The sequence below is a fragment of the Vombatus ursinus genome, unplaced genomic scaffold (genome assembly GCF_900497805.2).
Source record: "Vombatus ursinus unplaced genomic scaffold, bare-nosed wombat genome assembly UNPS02014801.1, whole genome shotgun sequence".
Lineage (NCBI taxonomy): Eukaryota > Metazoa > Chordata > Mammalia > Diprotodontia > Vombatidae > Vombatus > Vombatus ursinus.
In genome coordinates this window covers 24,640,173-24,661,534 of record NW_020954579.1, presented here as the reverse complement: position 1 = coordinate 24,661,534, position 21,362 = coordinate 24,640,173, and the positions used below count along the sequence as shown (strand labels likewise).

Sequence of the window (21,362 nt, the reverse complement as noted above, 5' to 3'; positions counted from 1 at the left end):
ACCTTCCTCTGACACTTGGTTTGTAACAACATGAACTGGTTCAGCAGGAACTCCTACCTGCCCCCTAGCTACCCCTGATTCTTGAATGCACACTGCATTTTGATGGGGAGGGAAAGGGAAAAAGTGAACTCCCTGATTTACAGGCTTTTCTCCTCCCTTTTTGCTGAAAGCACTTTTAGATTAGCATTTGTAGAATGGATTGGGTTCATTGGCTGTAATTACTTTCTCTTTTGGTTAGTCCTATTCATTTCTACCTCTCATAATCCTTGTCTTCCTTCAAGGCTCAATTCAGGTGTCACCTTACCTGTAAAGCCTGCCTGGATTCCCCCAGTAGTTCTATTTATATCCCTTCTCAATTTTCCTTTTATTATTTATATTTATATTGGTGTTGTATTGTCTAGCTGAATATATAAGCTTCTCAAGGCCTGTTCCATTTTTTCTTTATATTCCCAGCATCTTGTATACAGTAGATGTTTAATAAATGCTTGCTGAATTCTCAAAAGGAATAAAGTGAATATCCCAATTCATACTCTTGCATGTTAGAGTTCATCCAGGTCTGCAAATTCACTATCTACTTGTTCTGCTGGCTAATCTTGAATTTGGGGCCTTGAGGCAAAAACTCTTTCCACAATGTCTACAGCATAGCAGGTTTTTATACAGAAGCAGCTGAAACTATCCTGTTCTTATATAAATGAATGAGAATTAGGTTGCCAGGCCAGAAGCAAAGCAGAAGCGAAAATGGTTTCTCCATTTACAGCTGAAAAGGACAAATAAAAAAATTCCCTTTCCTTGGCACCACTCAAGCCTCAGTACCAACAGCTGTGATCTTCAAGTTTCCATTCCCAGAAGTACTTTCAGGTGTCCTGCCTGGACTTTTAGGTCAGGAAAAAAAAAGTCCCTTGGCAGGTCACATCCTCTATAACCTGGCAGGAAAACCAGCTTCTCTCTGCTTCCATCCTCAGTCTTTGCTTATCTATTTCCTTGTAGGGAAGGGTCTGCATTATATAATGTCCGGTCTAGGGGAATTTTTACCATGACCTCACCCCTCCTGTTGCTGCCACTTAATAATTTTAGCATTACCGAGGCTTCTCCTAGTTCAGTAATCTTTGTGCACTGTATGTAAAACTTTCCTAGAGATGTAAAAGGCCAGAGTTAAAGTCCCATTGGTGCAGTGGATAGAGCACCAGGCCTGAAGTAGGGAAGACCTAAGTTCAAAGCCAACCTCAGACACTTACTATGTGTGACCCTGGGCAAGTCATTCAATCCTGTTTCCCTCGGTTTTCTCATTTGTAAAATGAGTTGGGCAAGGAAATGGCAAACCACTCCAGTATCTTTACCAAGAAAACCCCAAATGGGATCACAACTGAACTACTATATATTTTCTCAAAGAAATTTGAAGAAACCCTAAATTTGACGTAATTCCTCAAAGAAAAGACTGCTCAAATCCCTCCTTCAGCAAGATCCTCCCCCATTCCCTACGTGATGACCTCTCATTAACATGGTAGATATCTCGTATGTAGTTTTGTATCTTGTCCTTTTTTGTAATGCAGCTCTTTGACAGCAGGGACTGCGTTTTTGCCTTTCTTTGCATCCTCCACTGCTTACTAGTGTCACATAGTTGGCGCTTTATCAGTGCTTGGTAGTTGTCTTTCCACACATTTAAGAATGCCACACACAGCTGCCAACGTAATCTTAGGAGAATAATTCTGTGTTTTTTTGGGGGAAAGAATAGACAGACGGGGGTGGGATTGGGAAGTACTAGGATCAAGTGCTCCACGTACTGCAAGGATATCCAGAATAATTACATTGTGGAATCTGACAGCTTTTCGCACGTTTCCCCTCTAAGTCAATCTTTTCCCAACCCACCCGCCAAAGAATAAAAAAAAAAATTTATCCTTCCCTTGAGCGTTTGCAACACTTCCGAAAACCTACAGCCAATTTTCGTGGGAATCAGGAAAGGAAGGACGGTGACTTATCATTTAACCCAAGGCATAGGGAGTAGTTCAAGCAAACAACTACCTAGGGCGCTGAGATACCCGCCTGGGCTCCAGAGCGAGCTAAGGCAGCACCCCACTTCAGACAACTTCCTCACTCTAGATGAACCGGAGAGTCGCAAAGGAGTCCCGAAACCCGCGAAGGTCACGTGACAGGCTCCTCTCCTCCGGCCTCTCCCACTAGCTCCAGCTCGCTCGCGACCCGTACAGGCAGGTGGGGAGGCGACGGAGGGAAACGAATAGCGAAGCTGTGCGCGTTCTATCCCTCGCAGAGGAGGCGGAACCCAGGCGCCGGGGTGCGCGCGCTCGCCGAAGGAGGAACTCATTACGCGCGCGCCGTCGCCCGCCCAGGAGGAAACGAGGCTCGAGAGTGGGAGTGCGCGCTCGCGTCTTTCCCTCCCCCCTCCGTCTCCTCCCCCTCCCCCTCCCCCCTCGTCCCGCCCTGCCCTGCCCTGCCCGCCCAGCTCGATTCCTCCCGCCTTCGTTCCCTCCCTCCTCGGCGTTGGGGCCGCGCTCCCTGCTCTCGAGCTGCGGTGCCCGGCCGGCGGCCGCCGCCAGAGGAAGAGGTGGAGGGCGGCGGAGGTGCGGACGGCGGCGGCGGCTGAGGAGGAGGCGGAGGAGGCCGCGGAGGCGGCGGCGGCGGTAAGATGGCGGACTTCCTGCCGTCCCGCTCCGTGCTGTCCGTGTGCTTCCCGGGCTGCCTGCTGACCAGCAGCGAGGCCGAGCAGCAGCGCAAGTCGAAGGAGATCGACAAATGCCTGTCGCGGGAGAAGACGTACGTGAAGCGGCTGGTGAAGATCCTGCTGCTGGGCGCCGGCGAGAGCGGCAAGTCCACCTTCCTCAAGCAGATGAGGATCATCCACGGGCAGGACTTCGATCAGCGGGCCCGGGAGGAGTTCCGCGCCACTATCTACAGCAACGTGATCAAAGGTAGGGCCCAGGGGGTACCTTGTCAGCCCGAGGGCCCGCTGACCCGGGGCGGGGCGGGGCGGGGCCGGGGCCACGGCGGATGGGGCCCGCAGCGGCTAGGCCCGGGAAGGGGCTCCCCGCGGGTCCCGCAGCCGCGGACTCTGCCCCGAGCCTGGCGCTCCCGAGGGGAAGGGGAGTCTGCCCGGGCCCCGTCTTCCACCCTCATGTTCCCGAGTGGAGGCCGCCCGCCCCGGCCTAGCCTCCGAAGGGAAGTGTGGCGGGGTGGGGTGGCTCGGCGGGGAGCCACCCTCGTTGTCAGTGGAAGGCACCGCGCGGGACGCTCCTCTCGGCCCCACGTTGGCCGCCGGACACTCCCCACCCGGCACCGTTCCCCCTCCTCGCGCTGACCGCTGTCCTTGAAGTTCTCCTCATTTCCGAAGTCCGGGTGCTAGAAGCTTAGTAAAGAGCCCTGGCAAAAGGAAAACTTTGTCGTTTGTTTGTTTGTTTGCATTGGAGTCTCTTCCAGAGCGGTATGTGTCTGCCTGTGGGGGCTCCTTGTGGGTTGTCTTGAGCTCTTTTTTTTTTTTTTTTAGGTTGTCAGACTTAGGCTGTGATGGTGGCAACCAGTTTCTGTAGACAGAGGTGTTTCGTCCCCCCGAAAAGTCCTAATAGTGGTTATTCCATTTCGTCTCAGCTATTTGCACAGTCCCAAATGCTTGTTTGCTTTCTATAATGCCTTGGTGTGGACCTGTCCACCCAATTGAGCCACAGTTTAATTAGCACAGTGATTGGCATATATATAGGAATCGCTCAATAACTGTTTTATGTAATTGAATTAGGAAAAAAGAATGTTAGGGTCCGTTGCCCCTCTTTTATGCAGCCACATTTTCAGATTGAATAAAACGATTTGGCAGGATTTTGTAGCAGAAGCACTAGGATCTAGAGCGAAGTGACCTTAGAAATCACTTGGTCATCTCCCTTACCAACCCCACTTTGCAGATAAGAAAACTGAGCCTCAGGGAGATTAAGTGGCTGACCTAAGGTCTTACAGATAATAAGTAGGAGAGATGGGATCCTCTGGTTTCAAATTCTGCTTTGTGCTGCATCATGTTGATTTATTTACTTATGTTCAAAAATACTTTTTGTGCCTGTTTGTCATAAATCCCCTCTCCGGAAAAAACAGCCTATAATACTTTTTTTTGACTGACTTTTTTAAAAAAGGATGTTTTTAGTATGAAGGAAGTTCGATGAAATCGAGATCAAGTGCATTTGTTGCCTACAGTCTACTAGTTTTGGTGTTTTGAGATTTCCTTTAATTTATGTAATTGTTCAGTAGCTACTTCAAGTAGTCTTGGATTTCAAGTTTTTTAAAGCAGTAATTTCTTAGTGGAATTACTTAAGAAAAGTAGTAAAACAATTTTTTTTTCTCCCAAAGTTCTTCTCAGGATAATAGATTAAGAAAGTTAAGTTAAACCTTAGCATACTTCAGACTTTTAGCTTCCTTGTATATATACTTAGCCTTCCTTGTTTGAATTCAATCAAAATAAAAACACTCCCTTTCAGTCCCTGAGAATTCCACCCCCCTTTTTTAATTAAAGTTTGTTTTTTGAAGAAAAGGGTTTAACATTCATATCTGAAATTGAGTAAAGCTAAAGTAGGTAAATATTATGTAGAAGGTATATTAATAAATGGATGCTAATCCTTTTACCTAGTCATCAACAGCAATTCAAATGACTTTTTAAAAAATGCCCAGAAGGCTGGTAGTATCTTTGACCCACTATTCTTGGTCTTGTCTATCTGAATGAGTTCATTTTCTGTGTATTCTGCAGATGAGTCCCTGGAATCTGGGTTCATAGCTATTGAGATGGATCGGAGGCTTAGTGATTGAAATACTGATTTTTAAATAATGTAGGCCTAGGTTCTATGAATTGAAATCTCTGTCAGTTACCCTTAAGCAGCCCTTATTAAAACACACACACACACACACACACACACACACACGCACGCACGCACGCACGCACGCACGCACGCACACGGCAGCTAGGTGGCACAGTGGATAGAGCCCTGGCCTTGGAGTCAGGAGGACCTGAGTTCAAATTCGGCCTCAGACACTTGACACTTACTGGCTGTGTGACCCTCGGCAAGTCGCTTAACCCTAATTGCCTAAAAAAAAAAAAAAAAACCACACACTCTCTCTCTCTCCTTCTTTTTCTTTCTCTCTCTCTAACTCCTTTTCAGGGAAGACTCTTTGCCATTCTGTTAACTTGAATTGATCTGACCCAAACAGGAAGCACAAAGTTGACTTGATCTTGGTATTGATCAGTGTTTGGGAAGCATCGAATAGCTTCAGATCTTGATTCTAGTTCTTCTCTGAATAAGTATCTTTTAAATTAGACTTAAAATTCAAAATAAAAACAGAAATGTTTTTTGAATTGAAATTACTGCCTTGCTCTGCCAAGGTGTCATTAAAGTGTCCATTAACAGAAAAGAGTGTTTGATAAAAACATTTTTCTCAACAGTTTTTATCCACTCCAGAGGTTATTTTATGAAGTGATTTGATTTTATTCAAAATTCTTTACAGTAAAAGGTAATGTAAATGAAATTGTGAACACTTAGTTTTATCTATAGGAGTCTGACTAACTTAGTTTACTCTGGGTATTTGTAGAGGAGATTTAATCAATAGCAATTTTAAAGGAATACACAAACATTTTAAAGTTTAATAATTTCATTCACCTTATTTATTTTTTAAGGTGTGAGGGTCCTTGTAGATGCTCGAGAGAAACTTCATATTGCTTGGGGAGATAAATCAAATCAAGTCAATGGAGACAAAATGATGGCTTTTGACACTCGATCGGCTATGGCAGCACAGGGAATGGTGGAAACTCGGGTCTTTTTGCAATACCTTCCTGCAATAAGAGCATTATGGGCAGATAGTGGTATCCAGCATGCTTATGACAGACGTCGAGAATTTCAACTGGTAAGAAATACTCTTTTAAAATGTTTCTTGTAAAATGATTAGTGTCTACTATATAGCAGCACCCCCCCTTTTTTTTAACTGAAGTATAGCATAATGAATCTATCTAAAATCCTGATCAATGAAATTGATGACCTCTGTTGATGTTTTTGTTATTATTGTTGTCGTTTTACTAAGCAAAGAAAATAAAGTGAACCACAGGGCTAATGAAATTGGAGTGTTTAAAAAAAAATTTCTTTTTTTTTCAAGGGAGGCTGTAATATCTCTTAAGGGAGAACTTCTTTAAAAAAAAATTACATCTTTTATTCTTGTGGTAGATAACAGTTAATGTAATTGCTTTGGTCCTGTTCCCTGTCTTTTCCCTGTTCACCCTTCCCCTCCTCCCCCATATATGTTGTTTGTTGTTCATTCATTTTTCAGTTGTGCCTGACTCTTCATGACCCCATTTGGGGTTTTCTTGGCAAAGATAGTAGAGTGGTTTGCCATTTCCTTCTCCAGTTTTTTTTACAGATGAGAAAACTTGAGGCAAACACGATGAAGTGACTTGCCCACGGTCACACAGCTAGTAAGTTTCTGAGGCCAGATTGGAACTCAAGACAGAAGAGTGTTCCTAAATTCAGGCCCAGCACCCTTATCTACTGAGCTGTGTAGCTGTTCTGGCTCTCTATATAGTAGGTGCTTAAATATTGTCAAATTCAGAAACCCTATTTTAATGCTTCAGTTAGCCCTTTTGCTTTGTGTTATAGATTTTTTTTTAATAGTAGCTTTTTATGTTAAACACTTTATTTTTTAAAAATTTTTAATCAATACTGATATGTACTTTTATTGATAAATCACATGTACTATAGATAGTAATAACAAATTAGAATATGTGTGCCATGTATCACAGGTAAGAATTCATGGTAACATCTGTAACCCTTCCTTGGGCCAAAATGAAATCCCTCTATGAAAGAGATTATTAACTCGAAGTCCATGAACTTGTTTTAAAAAATATTTTTACAACTGTTTCAATATAATTGTCTTCTTTTGTTATTATGTGTATTTTATTTTTAGCATTTAAAAATAGTATTCTCATCTATTAAGCTTCACCAGACTTCCAGAGGGGTCCATGAGATGTGAAAAGGTTAAGACTTGCTGTTCTGTGATTTGTAGACAGTTTTTTATGACAGGCTGTGACCAAAAAATTTCCTCATTCTGTGGCCAATTTGGTGATGATCCTTGATGAATTCAGCTGGATTGGTCTTCCAAAGTCAGAAATGTAGTCTGGCATTGTACTTTTATTGGAAGCTCTTCTTGATTGGGATAAGACCTGTAAGACCTTGGATTCCATGGCATAGTGTTTGAGGACCTAAGGTCACCTTTGTGTCACAATGAGATATTGTAGTAGAAATTATTTATTTCCTTAAATATTGTTCCTAAGTTTTCAAAGGCAAAAAGTCCCTCTAATCAAATCAGCAAGCATTTATAATTTACCTGACATGTACTAGGCACTGTGCTAAGCACTGAAGATGCAAAGAATGGCCAAAAAAATCCAGTCTTTCTCTAGGAGTTCACAGTCTAATATTAGCAAACAATTATGGACAAATTGGAGACAATTTCAAGAAAGGTACTAAGATTTAAGCAGGACCAGGAAAGGCTTCTTGGAGAAGGTGAGAGACTTAAGTAAGATTCAGAGGAAACCAAGAGGGGAAGATGAGGGAGAGAGTTCCAGGCAAGGGGGACAGCCAGGGAAAATGCCAGGAGTGGGAAGATGGAGAAAGAAATCCTTTGTAATTTAGTTGTGAATGTTTTAATTATATTTTCCAAAAAGTGAAAAGATTTCAAGCGATATCAACCTAAACTCTTTTTTAATGTAGAGGTGATTCCAGTCTAAAAAATGTTACTCTGAAATAAACTATTTGATAGTTGAAACATATTTAATAATACTATTGACTATTATCTGTTACAAGTAGTCCCAAAAGTCTCAGTGCAGTTTTAAGCTATTAAAGTCTTAATAGAGATTTTTTGGGAAAAGTCTCTAAGACTTTAATTTATTAAGACTAATAGCTTAAAACTGCACTGAGACTTTTGGGACATGCTGTATATGTGTGTGACTGTAAAATGAGGTGCAAACCACAGTCATTTCTAAGCAATCTGGCCTATTAAAAGTTCTTTCAAAGTATTGATGACAGAGGAGGGGTAAGAGGTGTTTTTTTTTTTCTGCACTCTATAAAATTTACTTCATCCATACAGTCTAGCTCTTAGTTCTATAACCTTGTGTCATTTTCTTCTATTATTTCAGTTTGTAAAAGTTTTTTCTCTTCAACTATATTAATAAGTTCTCAACGGAGACTAGGAGTAAAAAATTTTACATTCCTTTCCAGTCTTCTCTAATTTGTTTATAGGATGACCTTATATGAGAACCATCGTGGTGTAATGGATAGAAAGCTGACCTTGAAGGCCCAAAGACTTAGGTTCCAGTCTTGCCTCTTGACACATACTGTCATTGTGACCCTGGGCAAGTCATTTAATCTCTCACTGCTCTGGGTAACTCTTTGAAGACTGTAAGTTGCAGAGAAGGTGCAACACAGCATTGGTAGCTGGAGTATCTTTCTCTGGGAGTTTCTTATGCTAATGGAAATCACAGATTCAGTCCCTGTCTCCATACTTTAATAACCTTGGTTATAGGTATGTAACCTGTAAATAATATTTTAAAAATTTGTTGAGGCATTAGACAGGGACATTATACAGAATATTTTTCAATTCAGCGAATATGTATTAAGAACCCACTTTGTGTGGGGCACATAGAAAGGCAGATTTTGTGACAAAAAATTACCTCTGTTGACAAAGGGATAAGTGTTCAAAGGGATAACTAGCCAAAGACTGTCAGCTATATGAGGGAAAGGGGAAAGGATCATTTTTTCCATTTACCTTTAAATGATTTTTAAAAGTCATTTTTGCTTTCTTAAGTTAATAAAGTTGGAAAACTGCACAAGACTTACAATCTTTCACTTTTTAAATTGATGCCCTTTATTTTTTATATCACATTTATATCATATATACCCCTCATGCACCAACTCACCTTTTCTGGGGAGCCTTTAACAAAATTTTAAATAGAAAAAAATACATTGTAGCCAAGCAACATATTGAGTAGATGAGAATTTAAGTTGTTAGATTGAGAGATGAAAGGTAGTTTAGAATGTTTCATAGGAAAGAATAGTAAGGGTTTTGTACCCTGCTGAATGGGGCAGGGGGAGAATGTATTTTTCTAATTTTATGTTTTCACTTTTGGTTGTTAGAGACTTTCAGTTTTAAAAACTGTGCTATAGTTTTAGGAAGAAAATTATTAGCTTGAGAGAACATGATTTCTTGAATAACCATAATAAAGATTATATAGGAATAGCAGCTGGACTGTGATTTCATTGGTGTAGGGAACTCCCAGGTGACAAAATTGCCTCTATTAATGCAAGAGTACAAGAGGTTAAGTGACTTACCAGGTGGATTGTACAGCTGTCTCAAATAATGAGGTTGGGCCCCCCCCCCCACTTACCAAGGCACGCCCCTGCCATTCTACATACACAAGTGAACACATTCCATCCCATCTTCTCCAGCAGATTTCCCCTCTATCATCCCTACTCTTATTTATCTTTAATCTCTCCCTGCTTACTGACTGTTTCCTTCCTGCCAATAGACATGTCCATGCCTCATTTGATCTATCCATCCTTCCCTCCTATCTTCCCATCCTTATCTTCCCTTTTATGACTAAACTTCTTGAGAAAGCTATCTACTATTTCTACTTTCTTTATTCTCACTATGTTAACTTTCTATGGTCTGATTTCGGATCTCATTCAGCTGAAGCTACTCTCTCCAGGTGCCCTCTGCCACCTATGGAAGATGAATTGGAGAGGAGAAAAATTGGAGGCAAGCAGATGCATTGACTTTTACAGTAGTATAGATGAGGACCTGAACTAGGGTAGAGGCCATCTAAGTAGAGAAAAGGGGACTGATGTTCAGGTATGTGGAAGTGGAATTGAGGACACATGGCAATTGATGGGATATAGGAGTTAAAGGGGAGATCGAGCTGTGGAGGATGCATAGGGTTGCAAACCTATATGGTGGTAGTGCCATAAATAGAAATAAGGAAGTCTATAGGAAGGATGGGCTTGGGGAGAAATACCATGAGTTCAATTTTGGATGTTAAGTTTAAGATTATTGATATTAGTCACAATTTTAAAATAAGAATTTGATAATAATAATTTAACAAGGTACTTAATAGTGCCTACCATGTGAAAGAAGACAGAAATGAAAATCTGTGCCCTGGAGAAGTTTACATGTTGCCTTATAGTATTGTTATACAGAACAGGTTAAAAATTGTTTTACAACATCTGGCCAACCCATTTTTTAGATAATATGTACAGGTTCCTCCGGTACTTCACCTCAGTGTGTACATTTATATACACATGTATCCATATACATATGTGTATCGCACATGTGTACACATCTATACATGCACCTACTTGGAAATAATAAACCTGTAATTATTCAATTGGAAAGAGGTAACTTTTCCTTTAACCTAATAATTACATTGTTAGAAAACAAGAAAGAACTATTTCTTAAAAGATTTTCTTCACAACATTGAAAGCAAAAAGCTGGGGAAAAATCTAAATATCTTAACAATAGGGACTGGGTAAAATCAGAATTTTATGGTATTGAATAGACTAATACTGTAATACAATTAAAGACTGGTATGAGAACTCCAAAGAAATCTGGGAGAGACTTTTAAAAAATAATGCAAAGCAAAAAAAAAAAAATCTGAATCAGAATAATGGAGTACACACTTAAAATTACTACCATATAAGAGGAAAATTAAAGAGGATGAATTTTAGGAGAGGAATGACTGAGAAAACATAAATTTGTATTTAAAATTAATTTAAATGCAAATAAGAACACAATTTGAAGAGAAAAGATACCTTCGTAATTCAGTATTGCCCTTTGACTTAGACATTATGATTTTCTCTGACACTTTTTAATAGTGACAGCTTAAAGCACAAGGCCTAAATAAGTGGATTTCTGTTTTTATTCTTTTGCAGTTAATGGAATTAGCAAAGTAATTATGTCTTAGATATGCCAACCTTTAGTACAAGAAAATTGAATTTTGCATAGGATAATTTTGACATTAGTTTCAGTTGACGATATGTGATTTTTCTCAAGTTCCTTTATTTTTTCTAAACTAACACAAAACAAAAAGTACATTCCATTCCATGCTTTTCTATAGCTCACTAATATAATGCTGTGAGGTTTTCAAAGAGCTCTCCACATACTATCTTATTTGATCCTCACAACAAATCCTGTGAGGTAGCTATTACAGGTGTCATTGTGATAATACTTTTAATATGAACAATAATCAATAATAATTAAGACTTAGAATAGATAAGTGACTAGCTCATGACCATATAGTTATTATCAAAGCTGAGAATCAAACCTAGGTCCTTCTTACTCTTGAGTCCAGCTGTAATTAATATTCTCATATCCTGGTTACATTTGGGAATATGCAATCTCAGAAACTGTAGTTCCGGAGTAGTTGAATAACCGAAAAGCAGAATAGCAAAGGGAATGGTCATTTTTCACCTTTTTATGTTCAAAGAGATGGGAATTTCCTTTATATTTCTCTGCTCTTTCCTATCCATGCTAATGGGATTTTTTTTTACATAAAGGATTTGTGTATGACACTTGAATCTCTTTAGTATACTTTTCACTCTCTGTAAAGTTGGCATAATAACTGCACTACCCTCCCTCATGAAACTATTGGGAGCAAAGTGTTTTGCAAACATAAAGCACTGTATAAGTGAAAGTTATTGAAGACGACCTGATATAATCTGATATAGTCATAGGTTACATACAGCTAGATTAGAATTCTGTAAATTCAGGTAAGGAAAAAAATATTTTTCAAAGAAAGACACTTTAATTCTCACCTGCCATTTTAATTCTGAATTTTGATTTATCAGCATCCCAATGCAGATACCATTGTGAAGTTTAGTCCTAGGGAATTACTAAGGCCATTGAGAGCTTAAGTGATTTACCCAAAGTCACCTAGCCAGTATGTGTGAGTGTCTCAAGTGGGACTTGAACCCAGATCTTCCTGACTTCAAGGCCAACTCTCTGTTCCCTGATACCTCTTAAAAAATCCACTTATATAACTCAAAATACTACTACTATTTCAAACAAACCAAGAAAATACCTTTAACTATGGCAAAAGGATGCGAATCTTAGGTTTTTTCTATTTCCTAGTAAGAGTCTGCTAGATCATAAATTTATTTATCCTAAGCATTTTCTAAAACACTGGATCTTACTAATAACTGAGAAAAACTGACTAGAAAAAATTTTTTAGAAGTGGAGGATAAATTTGTCTTGATAACTAATGCGTAAAAAATAGACAGGAAAAAAAGAAAAGCACAGGAAGTCAGTTCTGACAACTGAACAACTGAAAAATAACCTGTTAAAGGATCTTTTACCATGTTTGAAAGTATGGGGGAGTCGACAAGAAAACCTGTCAAAACAGAATGGAAATTGGATGTAGGCTTAAACCCGACACCTACTGCATTTCTATTTGTTTTCAAACAGATATTGTAATTACTGATTATTATATTTGAAAAAGATTAATTTTAATCATTTCATCTGCTGACCCCTCCCCAAATTTCCCCTTGTGTTAATGCCGTCTACCTTTCAACACAATGTTATCGCTATTAAGTGGGGCATAAACAAGGAGAGTTTATCTAAAATGATTGAAATAATGGGGAATTACTTTTTTAGTTGAATTTGTTAAACTTTAGAACTTCATAAGATTTATATAAGAATGAGATTTTATTCGGGTTATATTTTTGTCACTGAAGGTTGAAAATGTAATAGCTCTATGAGAATGTTTGTAGTATGAAATAGGAAAGATTTATAGGAAACCTATCTTTGGAAAACCTCTGTGGTGTTGCAGAAAAAATACAACACTTTTAGTCAGAAGACCTGGGTTTGAGTTTTGGCTTTATGAATTAGTAGCTATAGATGTTGGGGGAATCAATTCACTTGCATTAACCTCATTTTCCTCATCTGTAAGATGGGAATTGTAACACACTGCCAAATTCACAGGGTTGTTATGAGGAACTATTCATATACAAATCACTTTATAAATGTTTAAAAAAATTAATCTATTTTTAGTTTTCAACATTCACTTCCATAAGATTTTGAGTTCTAAATTTTCTCCCCCTCCCCAAGACAGCATATAATCTGATACAGGCTGTACATATACATTCATATTAAACATTTTCACCTCAGTCATGTAGTAAAGAATTAGAACCAATGAGAGGAACCATGAGAAAAAAGAAACACAACAGAACAAAAAGAGAGGGAGAGCAAATAGTATGCTTCGACCTGCCTTCAAATTTCATAGTTCTTTTTCTGGATGTGGATAGCATTTTCCATCATGAGGTTTCTGGAGTTGTCTTAGCTCCTTGCATTGCTGAGAAGAGCTAAGTCTATCAGTGTTAGTCATCGCACAGTGTTGCTGTTACTGTGTACAGTGTTCTCCTGGTTCTGTTCACTTCACTCAGCATCGGTTCATGTAAGTCTTTCCAGATTTTTCTGAAGTCATCCTGCCCATCATTTCTTATAGCCCAGTAGTATTCCATTACGTTCATATGTCACAAATTGTTCAGCCATTCCCCAATTGATGGGCATCCCCTCAATTTCCAATTCTTTGCCACCACAAAAAGAGCTGCTATAAATATTTTTGTACATGTGGGTCCTTTTCCCATTTTTATGATCTCTTTGGGATACAGCCCTAGAAGTGGTATTGCTGGGTCAAAGGATATGCACAGTTTTATAGCCCTTTGGACATAGTTCCAAATTGCTCTCCAGAATGGTTGGATCAGTTCGCAACTCCACCAGTAATGCATTAGTGTTCCAATTTTCCCACATTTTCTCCAACATTTATCATTTTCCTGTTTTGTCATGGTAACCAATCTGATAGATATCACTTTATAAACTTGTATATAAATTAGAACTATTATTATATTTATCAAAATATTATGGATTCCACTGTATTATCAGAGTGAGATCTAATTATCGGATATGTAAAGAGATATTCCTTTCAGAATTCTACTTTTCTACTAAAACATTGTCCAACAATAACTAAGGACAAAGGAATTCTGTCATACTGGGAAATAGCAGGGTTGGTTTTTTTGTTTGTTTGTTTTTTGTTTTTGCTACATTGGGTGCATTTTCTTGTGTAGTGGTGTAATTTAATCCACAAGTATACTTAATGTATTTTGCCTACATAGACATGAGAAATTAAAAAAGGAGTGGGAGAAATGTATACATTCACTGAGCTATAAAGAATAGAGAGGGGTCAGTAGTGAAACTCACAGGATCGAGTGTCCAAAGTTTGAGCAGCAATCAAGAGGAACTAAAGGTTCTAATATAAGGAAGCAAATTTTATCTCATAGGTTCCTTATTTAAAAGAAACAGGAGAGATGGGGGGGGCGGAGGGGAAGGGTTGGAATAATTCAGATTCTGTATTAAGGCATGCTTATGTGAGGAAATGTAGGAAACAGGTGGGGGGAAGGAGCCAAGAAAATTTGGGTGAAGGTCAATTGAGGGAGAAACAAGAAATTTTTGCCATCAGAGTAACAGGGTTACTTGTCCTTTGAACTGAATAGAAAGAGGAAATAGATTGAAGAGTTTGGGAAATAAGATCACAAGCTTGGTAAAGAGGCATAATGAGGAATTTGAATTACCCAGGCTTCTGCTTGAGTTCTTTTTGCCAAAAACAAATCATTTGATAAGTTCTAAAAAGTTTTTGGCTTGCTTTAATGATTTCATCCTTCAAAAGGTACAGGAACCAAAAGGGGAATTCTAGATCTGATTCTCATTAACGGGGATGAACTGGTTGCTGGGGTGGAAAATGATGAAAATCTTGAGGCAAACTGACTCTTCCCTCTTAGAGTTTATGATAGAAGAGAGGAAGGCTTTTCATAACATGACATGCAAAATAAATTTTGAGAAAGCAGATTTCAGAGAAAGACTGGGAACAAATGTACATGATTCTGATGAGGAAGAAAAATAGGACTTCTCTGAAGAGAACAGTGTGGATGGACAAGGAACAGATTCAGACTCTTAAAATATACATACATATTATATATATACACACATGTCTATGTGTGTATATACACACATATATACACACATGTGTATGTGTGTATATACACACATACACATACATGTATACATACATATATACTATGTGTGTGTATATATATACACACATATATATATACACACACCTATATATATACACATATATATATAGGGGGAGGAGGATAGAAGCAAGGGTAGGGTAACTGAGGATGAGCACAATAGCCTGTTGTGTTCTGTAAAAAGAGGATCACATATATATTCAGATATGGTCGTCGTGTTGATGTCTTCAGCTCCAATGTACTTTTTGTTACAAGAGAGGCTTTTCTATGGGGGATGAGGAGGAGTTAGTGGTGAATAATAAATACAAAAAAGAGCATCAGCGAAACATTAAAAATACGTGGAAAGAGACAGAAAGAAGTTAAAGTGACAAACAGGATAGTTTAGTCACCTTATTCAATTTACACTTTCAAAAGAACAGAAATTCATTTGTGTATCTTCTGTCCTTTTCATGTTGCAGTGTTCATGTTGATGGTTAAGTTCATATTAAAAGAAAAAATTTTAAAAGAGTCAGGAATGCTAAATCTCAGAATAAGTTGAGGCTGGTAAGGGAAACTAAGAATAAGAAGAGAGTTCTGTTTTGGTTTTACATATGTTGAGTAAAAAGATGATCAAAGCAGAACTAGAACCAACACTTGGAGTGGATAGGACAAGGATAACTAAGGACAGAAAAAGAAGTGCTGTTCAGCTCTAATTTTCATTTTCTGTTTTCTCTGCTGAGGAGAATGACTTTGGCATTGGAAATGATAGAACAAAAAATGATTAATAAGGACTGATACTGAAGATAAGTAGTAAGTTAGTACAAGTATCCTTGATGAATTTATGTCACTAGCTTAGATAATTGCATGCTAGAATACTGCAAGAATCGGTAGATGTTGATTGCTAAGGCAGTATCAATAATATGTGAAAGATTATGGAAAGTAGGACAGGTACCTCAGGACTGGAAATGTCTTGACTTTTAAAAAAGGGAATGAACAGTCTATAATCTGCAGGCCAGTGAACTTGATTTAGGTTCCTGGGAAAATTCTAGAATGGATTGTAAAAAAGATTAGAAACATCTTTATAAAATGATATTGCTTATAATTGTCCATCATCTGTAAAATTTTTAAAGTTAGTTTATATTTTAAACTACTGTATCATTCTTAAGCATAGAGAAAGTGGAGAGCAAAAGAAAGCTTTTTAAAGAAAGCTTGACAGGAAAAGGCCCTGTAGTAGTTGTGTAACCCTGGGCATAACGTCTCTTAACTTTAGTTTCCTTATTTCTGAAAAAGAGGGTTAGATTTAGAACTCCCTGTAAAGCACCTTCCACCTCTAAATCTATGATGTTTTTAGGGAACAAGTGGCTTTCTCAAACTATATTTTAAAAATGTGCCACAACTTTACCAGTTTGAAATTGATTGGAAGATGTAATAAATAAAAGATTTCATTCTCTTATTGCTTGTTGATTATTGAAAAACATTTGATTTGGTAAAGCACAATGCTGCCTTAAAGATTCTTTTCCAAAATGGTGTCTCCCATCCTTATGTTAACATTATTCAAGGTTCCTTGAAAAATAAAACAATAGAAATGGTTCTTTCCAACATCTTTGGTAAGCATCAGGCAAAGCATAGAACAGTGAGATGCTTATCAGAGGTGTTTATCACTGTATTAGAGGAGATCTAGGGTTCAAGATGGATTCTGTGGATGATAAGGTCCTCCAAATACTCCTTTTTGCAGATGAGATTGTGCTTGAAGTATCAAATCTTAGAACACTGCAAAACCTCCTGGTAGAGATCTGTAACAACTAAAGAATTTGGTTTGACCATCCCAGATTTTGACATGTTTTTGAACAAACCATCCATTGTTGGTGGGGGTGGAGATGTTAATGCAAGTGGAAGAGATGAAGATCACAGAAAGGGAATTCCTTGACTCCTTACTATATCTCACTTATCTCTCCACATATCCAAGCTGTTACCAAGACCTGTTGATTTCACCTCTGCAACATCTCTCAGATAAGTTCATTTCTCTCTTCTGACACAGTCACCACTCCAGTGAAGTCCATTTTACACCTGGACTGTTATAATAGGCTGCTGGTGGGTCTGCCTGCCTCATCTCCTCATTCCAATCCATCCTCCTCTCACCATCAGAAGTTATTTTCCTAAAGCTCTGGTCTGACCATGTCAGACCCTCTACTTAATAAACTCCAGGGGCTCCCTTTCTGCTGCAGGATCAAATAGAAAATCTTTTGTTTGACATTCAAATCTCTTCATAACTCAGACCCTTGCTATACTTTGGTCTTCTCACATCTCACTCCCAACCCTACAGGGCTTCAATCCAATGACACTGGCTTCCTGGCTGTTCCATGAAAAGATGCTCTATCTCTTGCCTCTGTGTATTTTCTCTTGCTGTCCCTCATGCCTGGAATGCTCTCCTTCTTCAACTTCACCTACTGATTTCCTTGGCTCCCTTTAAGACCCAAGTAAAATCACATCTTTTACAGGAAGCCTTTTCCAAACTCCTTAATTCTAGTGCCTCCTTCGGTTAATTATTTCCTATTTATTTTGTATATAGCTTGTTTGTTCATATTTGTTTGCATGTTTGTTTTCCTCATTAGATTGTGAACTACTTGAGGGCAGGGATTCTCTTTTGCCTCTTTTTATATTTACAGCACTTAGCACAGTACCTGTCACATAATAGACATTTAATAAATATTTATTGATTAATTAAATAAAGAGATATATGGTAGATGTGTTCAGGCTGCAACATATGACCAATGAGGAAAAACAGGAATGAAAGATTGTCATCAGAGAAATTTATGGAGAGAAAATGAGCTGGTTACACATAAAGGCAAGTGATGGTGGACAGCCTACTCCACTGGTTCCCCTACAATGTTAGGAATGAGCAAGGAAGGTTTCTAGCATATTGGGTGAACTCTCTATGATGAACTTACTGGAAGGATATGGACAAGAGTTGCACGAAATGGGCAGACATGGATTCGATCACAGATTCATTTGCATATGAGTGTTAAATATCTCCCTGAAGTTCTCTAAAGAATTTTTACATTAATTGAATTTATCGTGGTAGTGATTATCAGAAATATTTTAAATCTAGTATTTAAAAAAAGATTTTTTTAAATGTTCCTTAAGATTCCTTTAATAATTTAAAAAATTTAGATATTTTTAGATATAAGCAAACTATATTTTCAATCATAAAACACTATTTTTTCCCTTTTTTCTTTTCTTTTCTTTTCTTTTTTTTTTTTGGAGGCAATTGGGGTTAAGTGACTTGCCCAAGGTCACAAAGCTAGTAAGTGTCTTGAGGCTAGGTTTGCACTTGGGTCCTGACTCCAGGGGCCAGTGCTCTATCCACTGTGCCACCTAGTTGCCCCACTATTTTTATAACTAATATGCATACATACATATACTTATCAGGCATTTCTAAACATTTGCTTAATGTAAGGAAGATACAGGCAAGGAACTTAAAATCTGGAATAGGAAAGATACTCAAATAAGTACAATACAAAATAGAAATATGATCAAGTTTGTAAGAAAGATAAGAAGTGTTCAGAGTTTCTGACTAAAGAGATCAAAGAAGCCAAGCAATAGGTAGCATTTTCTTAAAGGGCAAGTAAAATTTTGACAGGTGGAAATATGGGGGGAAGGCTATTCTAGGAATAAGAAATAGAGTAGAGGTAAGTAGTAGTAGTACATAAGGAGTAGTCCAATTTTATTGGAATATAAAATCCATGAAGAAAAGTAATATGCAATAAGATTGGAGCCAGATTGTATTAGGTCCATGAATACCAGGCTAAGAAGTTTGGCCTTTATTCAATAGGCAAGTCTATTTAAGATTTTTGAAATGGAATCATCTCTTTATTAAGAAAATTAATCTGTCAGTGATGTGCCAGATGGAGTAGGCAAAAAGATGAAGTCTTGGAAGCAGGGAGATTGGTTAGTAGATCAGCCAAGGTTAGCAAATGTTGAAGCAAGAGGTAAGAAAGGGGTGGCAAGTGGTAGGAGGGGATGGATGGAGCAAGGTATTGCAAGAGGAGTACAATCAACAGAACTCAGAAACTGATTGGTTACGAGTAATGAGGCAAAGAAAGGTAGAAATGATAACTTTCAATTTTCAAGTTTGATTATTTGGGGAAATGATTTTGCCATTCACAGAAATTAGGAAGTGGAGCTAATAATAGATAGAGTCAAATAAGAGTTCTGCTTTTTACATGTTGAGCGTGAGGTGAAGGTTGGGATAGAGATACAAATTAAGATATCATCAAAAAATAAATCATCCTTGATCAGTTGATAGTTTTAATAGAGAAAGGAGAGAACTGAGTCTTAGAGAATGTGTACACAAAGGAGATAGAAAACTACAGAAAACAATGTTAATTGCAGAGTCAGAATGTGGTCAGAGAAGGGACTGCGCTAGAGAAACTGGAATTTTTTGGAAACCATTTGTTAAGTCTCAGAAAGTGAAATGATATGAAACACTTTACAAAAAGGTTTTTAAGTATTCATCTTTGTGTTCATCTGTGATATATTGGGCACTGAAGAAAGCAACAGGCAAACTATGTTCTCTAAGAAGCTGATTATCACAAAGAATTGTAACAGCTTTTAAAATAATGTGAAAAAATAAACTACATTCCAAGATCAATTTCCACTTAACTTTTAAGATAAAAGGCAAAGAAAAATGCCATTCAACACAACTAAACAAGCCATACTACTTATGTTGTTGTTCGGTTATTTTTCAGTCATGCATGACTTTTTGTGACCCCCTTTTGAGGTTTTCTTGGCAAAGGTACTAAAGTGGTTTGCCATTTCCTTCTCCAGTTTACTACCTGTACATACTCAAACAAAAATCAGTCTGCTTTTGGAGTATCGTTATGTGCTACGTGAAACAAACAGTTAAACAAAATGCCAGAAAGGAGGGGGGAAATGGCAGAATTAATATCGTTAATATCTTTGTTAAAATTCAGACTCAGAAGGGAAAAAGCAACTCAGTTTTGTGCAAGGCATTGGAGGTATGTCTTAGACACCTTAAGAGAATTTATCCAAGTCCTTCATTGTACAAATGAGGAAACTGAGTCCCAGAGGTTTAGTAACTTATACAGGGTCACATAAGTAGTAAGTAGCAGAACCAGGATTCAAACTAGATCCTCTTACTTCAAATTGAGTGCTCATTCCACTATCTCACAATACTTCAACAAGAGAAAATCATTCTAGTTACAGATAGAATTTAGCTTTAACAAAAACCATTATGTCTAATTGAATATAGTATAGCTGTTTCTTCAACCTACTGAAGTCAAATCACCAATGATTTACTGATGAGTATATTGAATTTAATTGAACAAGAAATCCTATGCAATGTATGTTCATAACATTGACAGAGAAAAACTCTATGCTGTGATTAACAATTGAAGTCCATATTCCATACATGTTGCTCCTCCCTATTAGAATTTGAGCTCCTTGAGAGCTGGGATTGTCTTGGCTTTTCTTTTTGTATCTCTAGTGCTTTGCAGATAGTGTTTAATAAATACTTTTTCTTTCATTTGTCTGTCTCCTCTGTTTCACTTTCATTACTTTGGTTTAGGCCCTTACTGGTGCTTTATAGAACTTACCCAGTTGATCAGCAGTAGCTTTTGAGAGTGAGTTTGAGACTGGTCCCTTACATGTGAGAAAAAACACTTATGCTTAACTCAGCAAGTTTTAATTTTGTTTTATTTTTGAGGCAGGCGCTCTCCCAAAGGTACTATAGTCCCTTTCAAGGACAATTCCCTATGGGCAGTCATTTATGCCACACACTATGCTAGGCACTTGGGATATAAAGCCAAATATACTGAAACGGTAACTGTTGTCAAGGAACTTACACTCCATTGGGAGGAGACAACACGGACATATAAGTATATGCAGAGTAAATACTAGGTATTTTGGGAGGGAGAGGACTAATACATTGAGTGGGATAAGGAAAAGTTTCATGATGGTGGATGTAGTACTTAAGCTGCAGCTTGAATCAAGTGTGGGATTCTTAGGCCAAGTAGTAGAGATTGCCTTCCAGGCATAGAGAGAATGAAAGGCATTGAACTATGGAGTGAGGGAAGGATAATAATGTATAATGAAGCTTGAAAGGATAAACTGGGGCCAGGTTCTGAAAGGCTTTAAAAGCTAAACAGAGAAGTTTATGTTTAATCCTAAAGGGAGTCACTAGAGTTGATTAAAAAAGTGACATAGATTATCTGTGTCACTCTTTTAGTCAAAACCACTTTGGCAGCCTTGTGAAAACAAAAATAT

General features: G+C 38.1%; 1 protein-coding gene across 1 annotated transcript in view; it reads left to right on the top strand.

The window, feature by feature from the left end:
- The first annotated feature begins 2,624 nt into the window (after positions 1-2,624).
- Positions 2,625-21,362, top strand: part of GNA13 (G protein subunit alpha 13) — a 60,052-nt gene continuing 41,314 nt past the window's right edge. The window contains exons 1-2 of the mRNA XM_027872987.1: positions 2,625-2,924; positions 5,654-5,880. Of these exons, the coding sequence (XP_027728788.1) occupies positions 2,642-2,924; positions 5,654-5,880 (510 nt within the window). The 5' untranslated portion in view covers positions 2,625-2,641. The remainder of the gene's footprint in view (positions 2,925-5,653; positions 5,881-21,362) is intronic.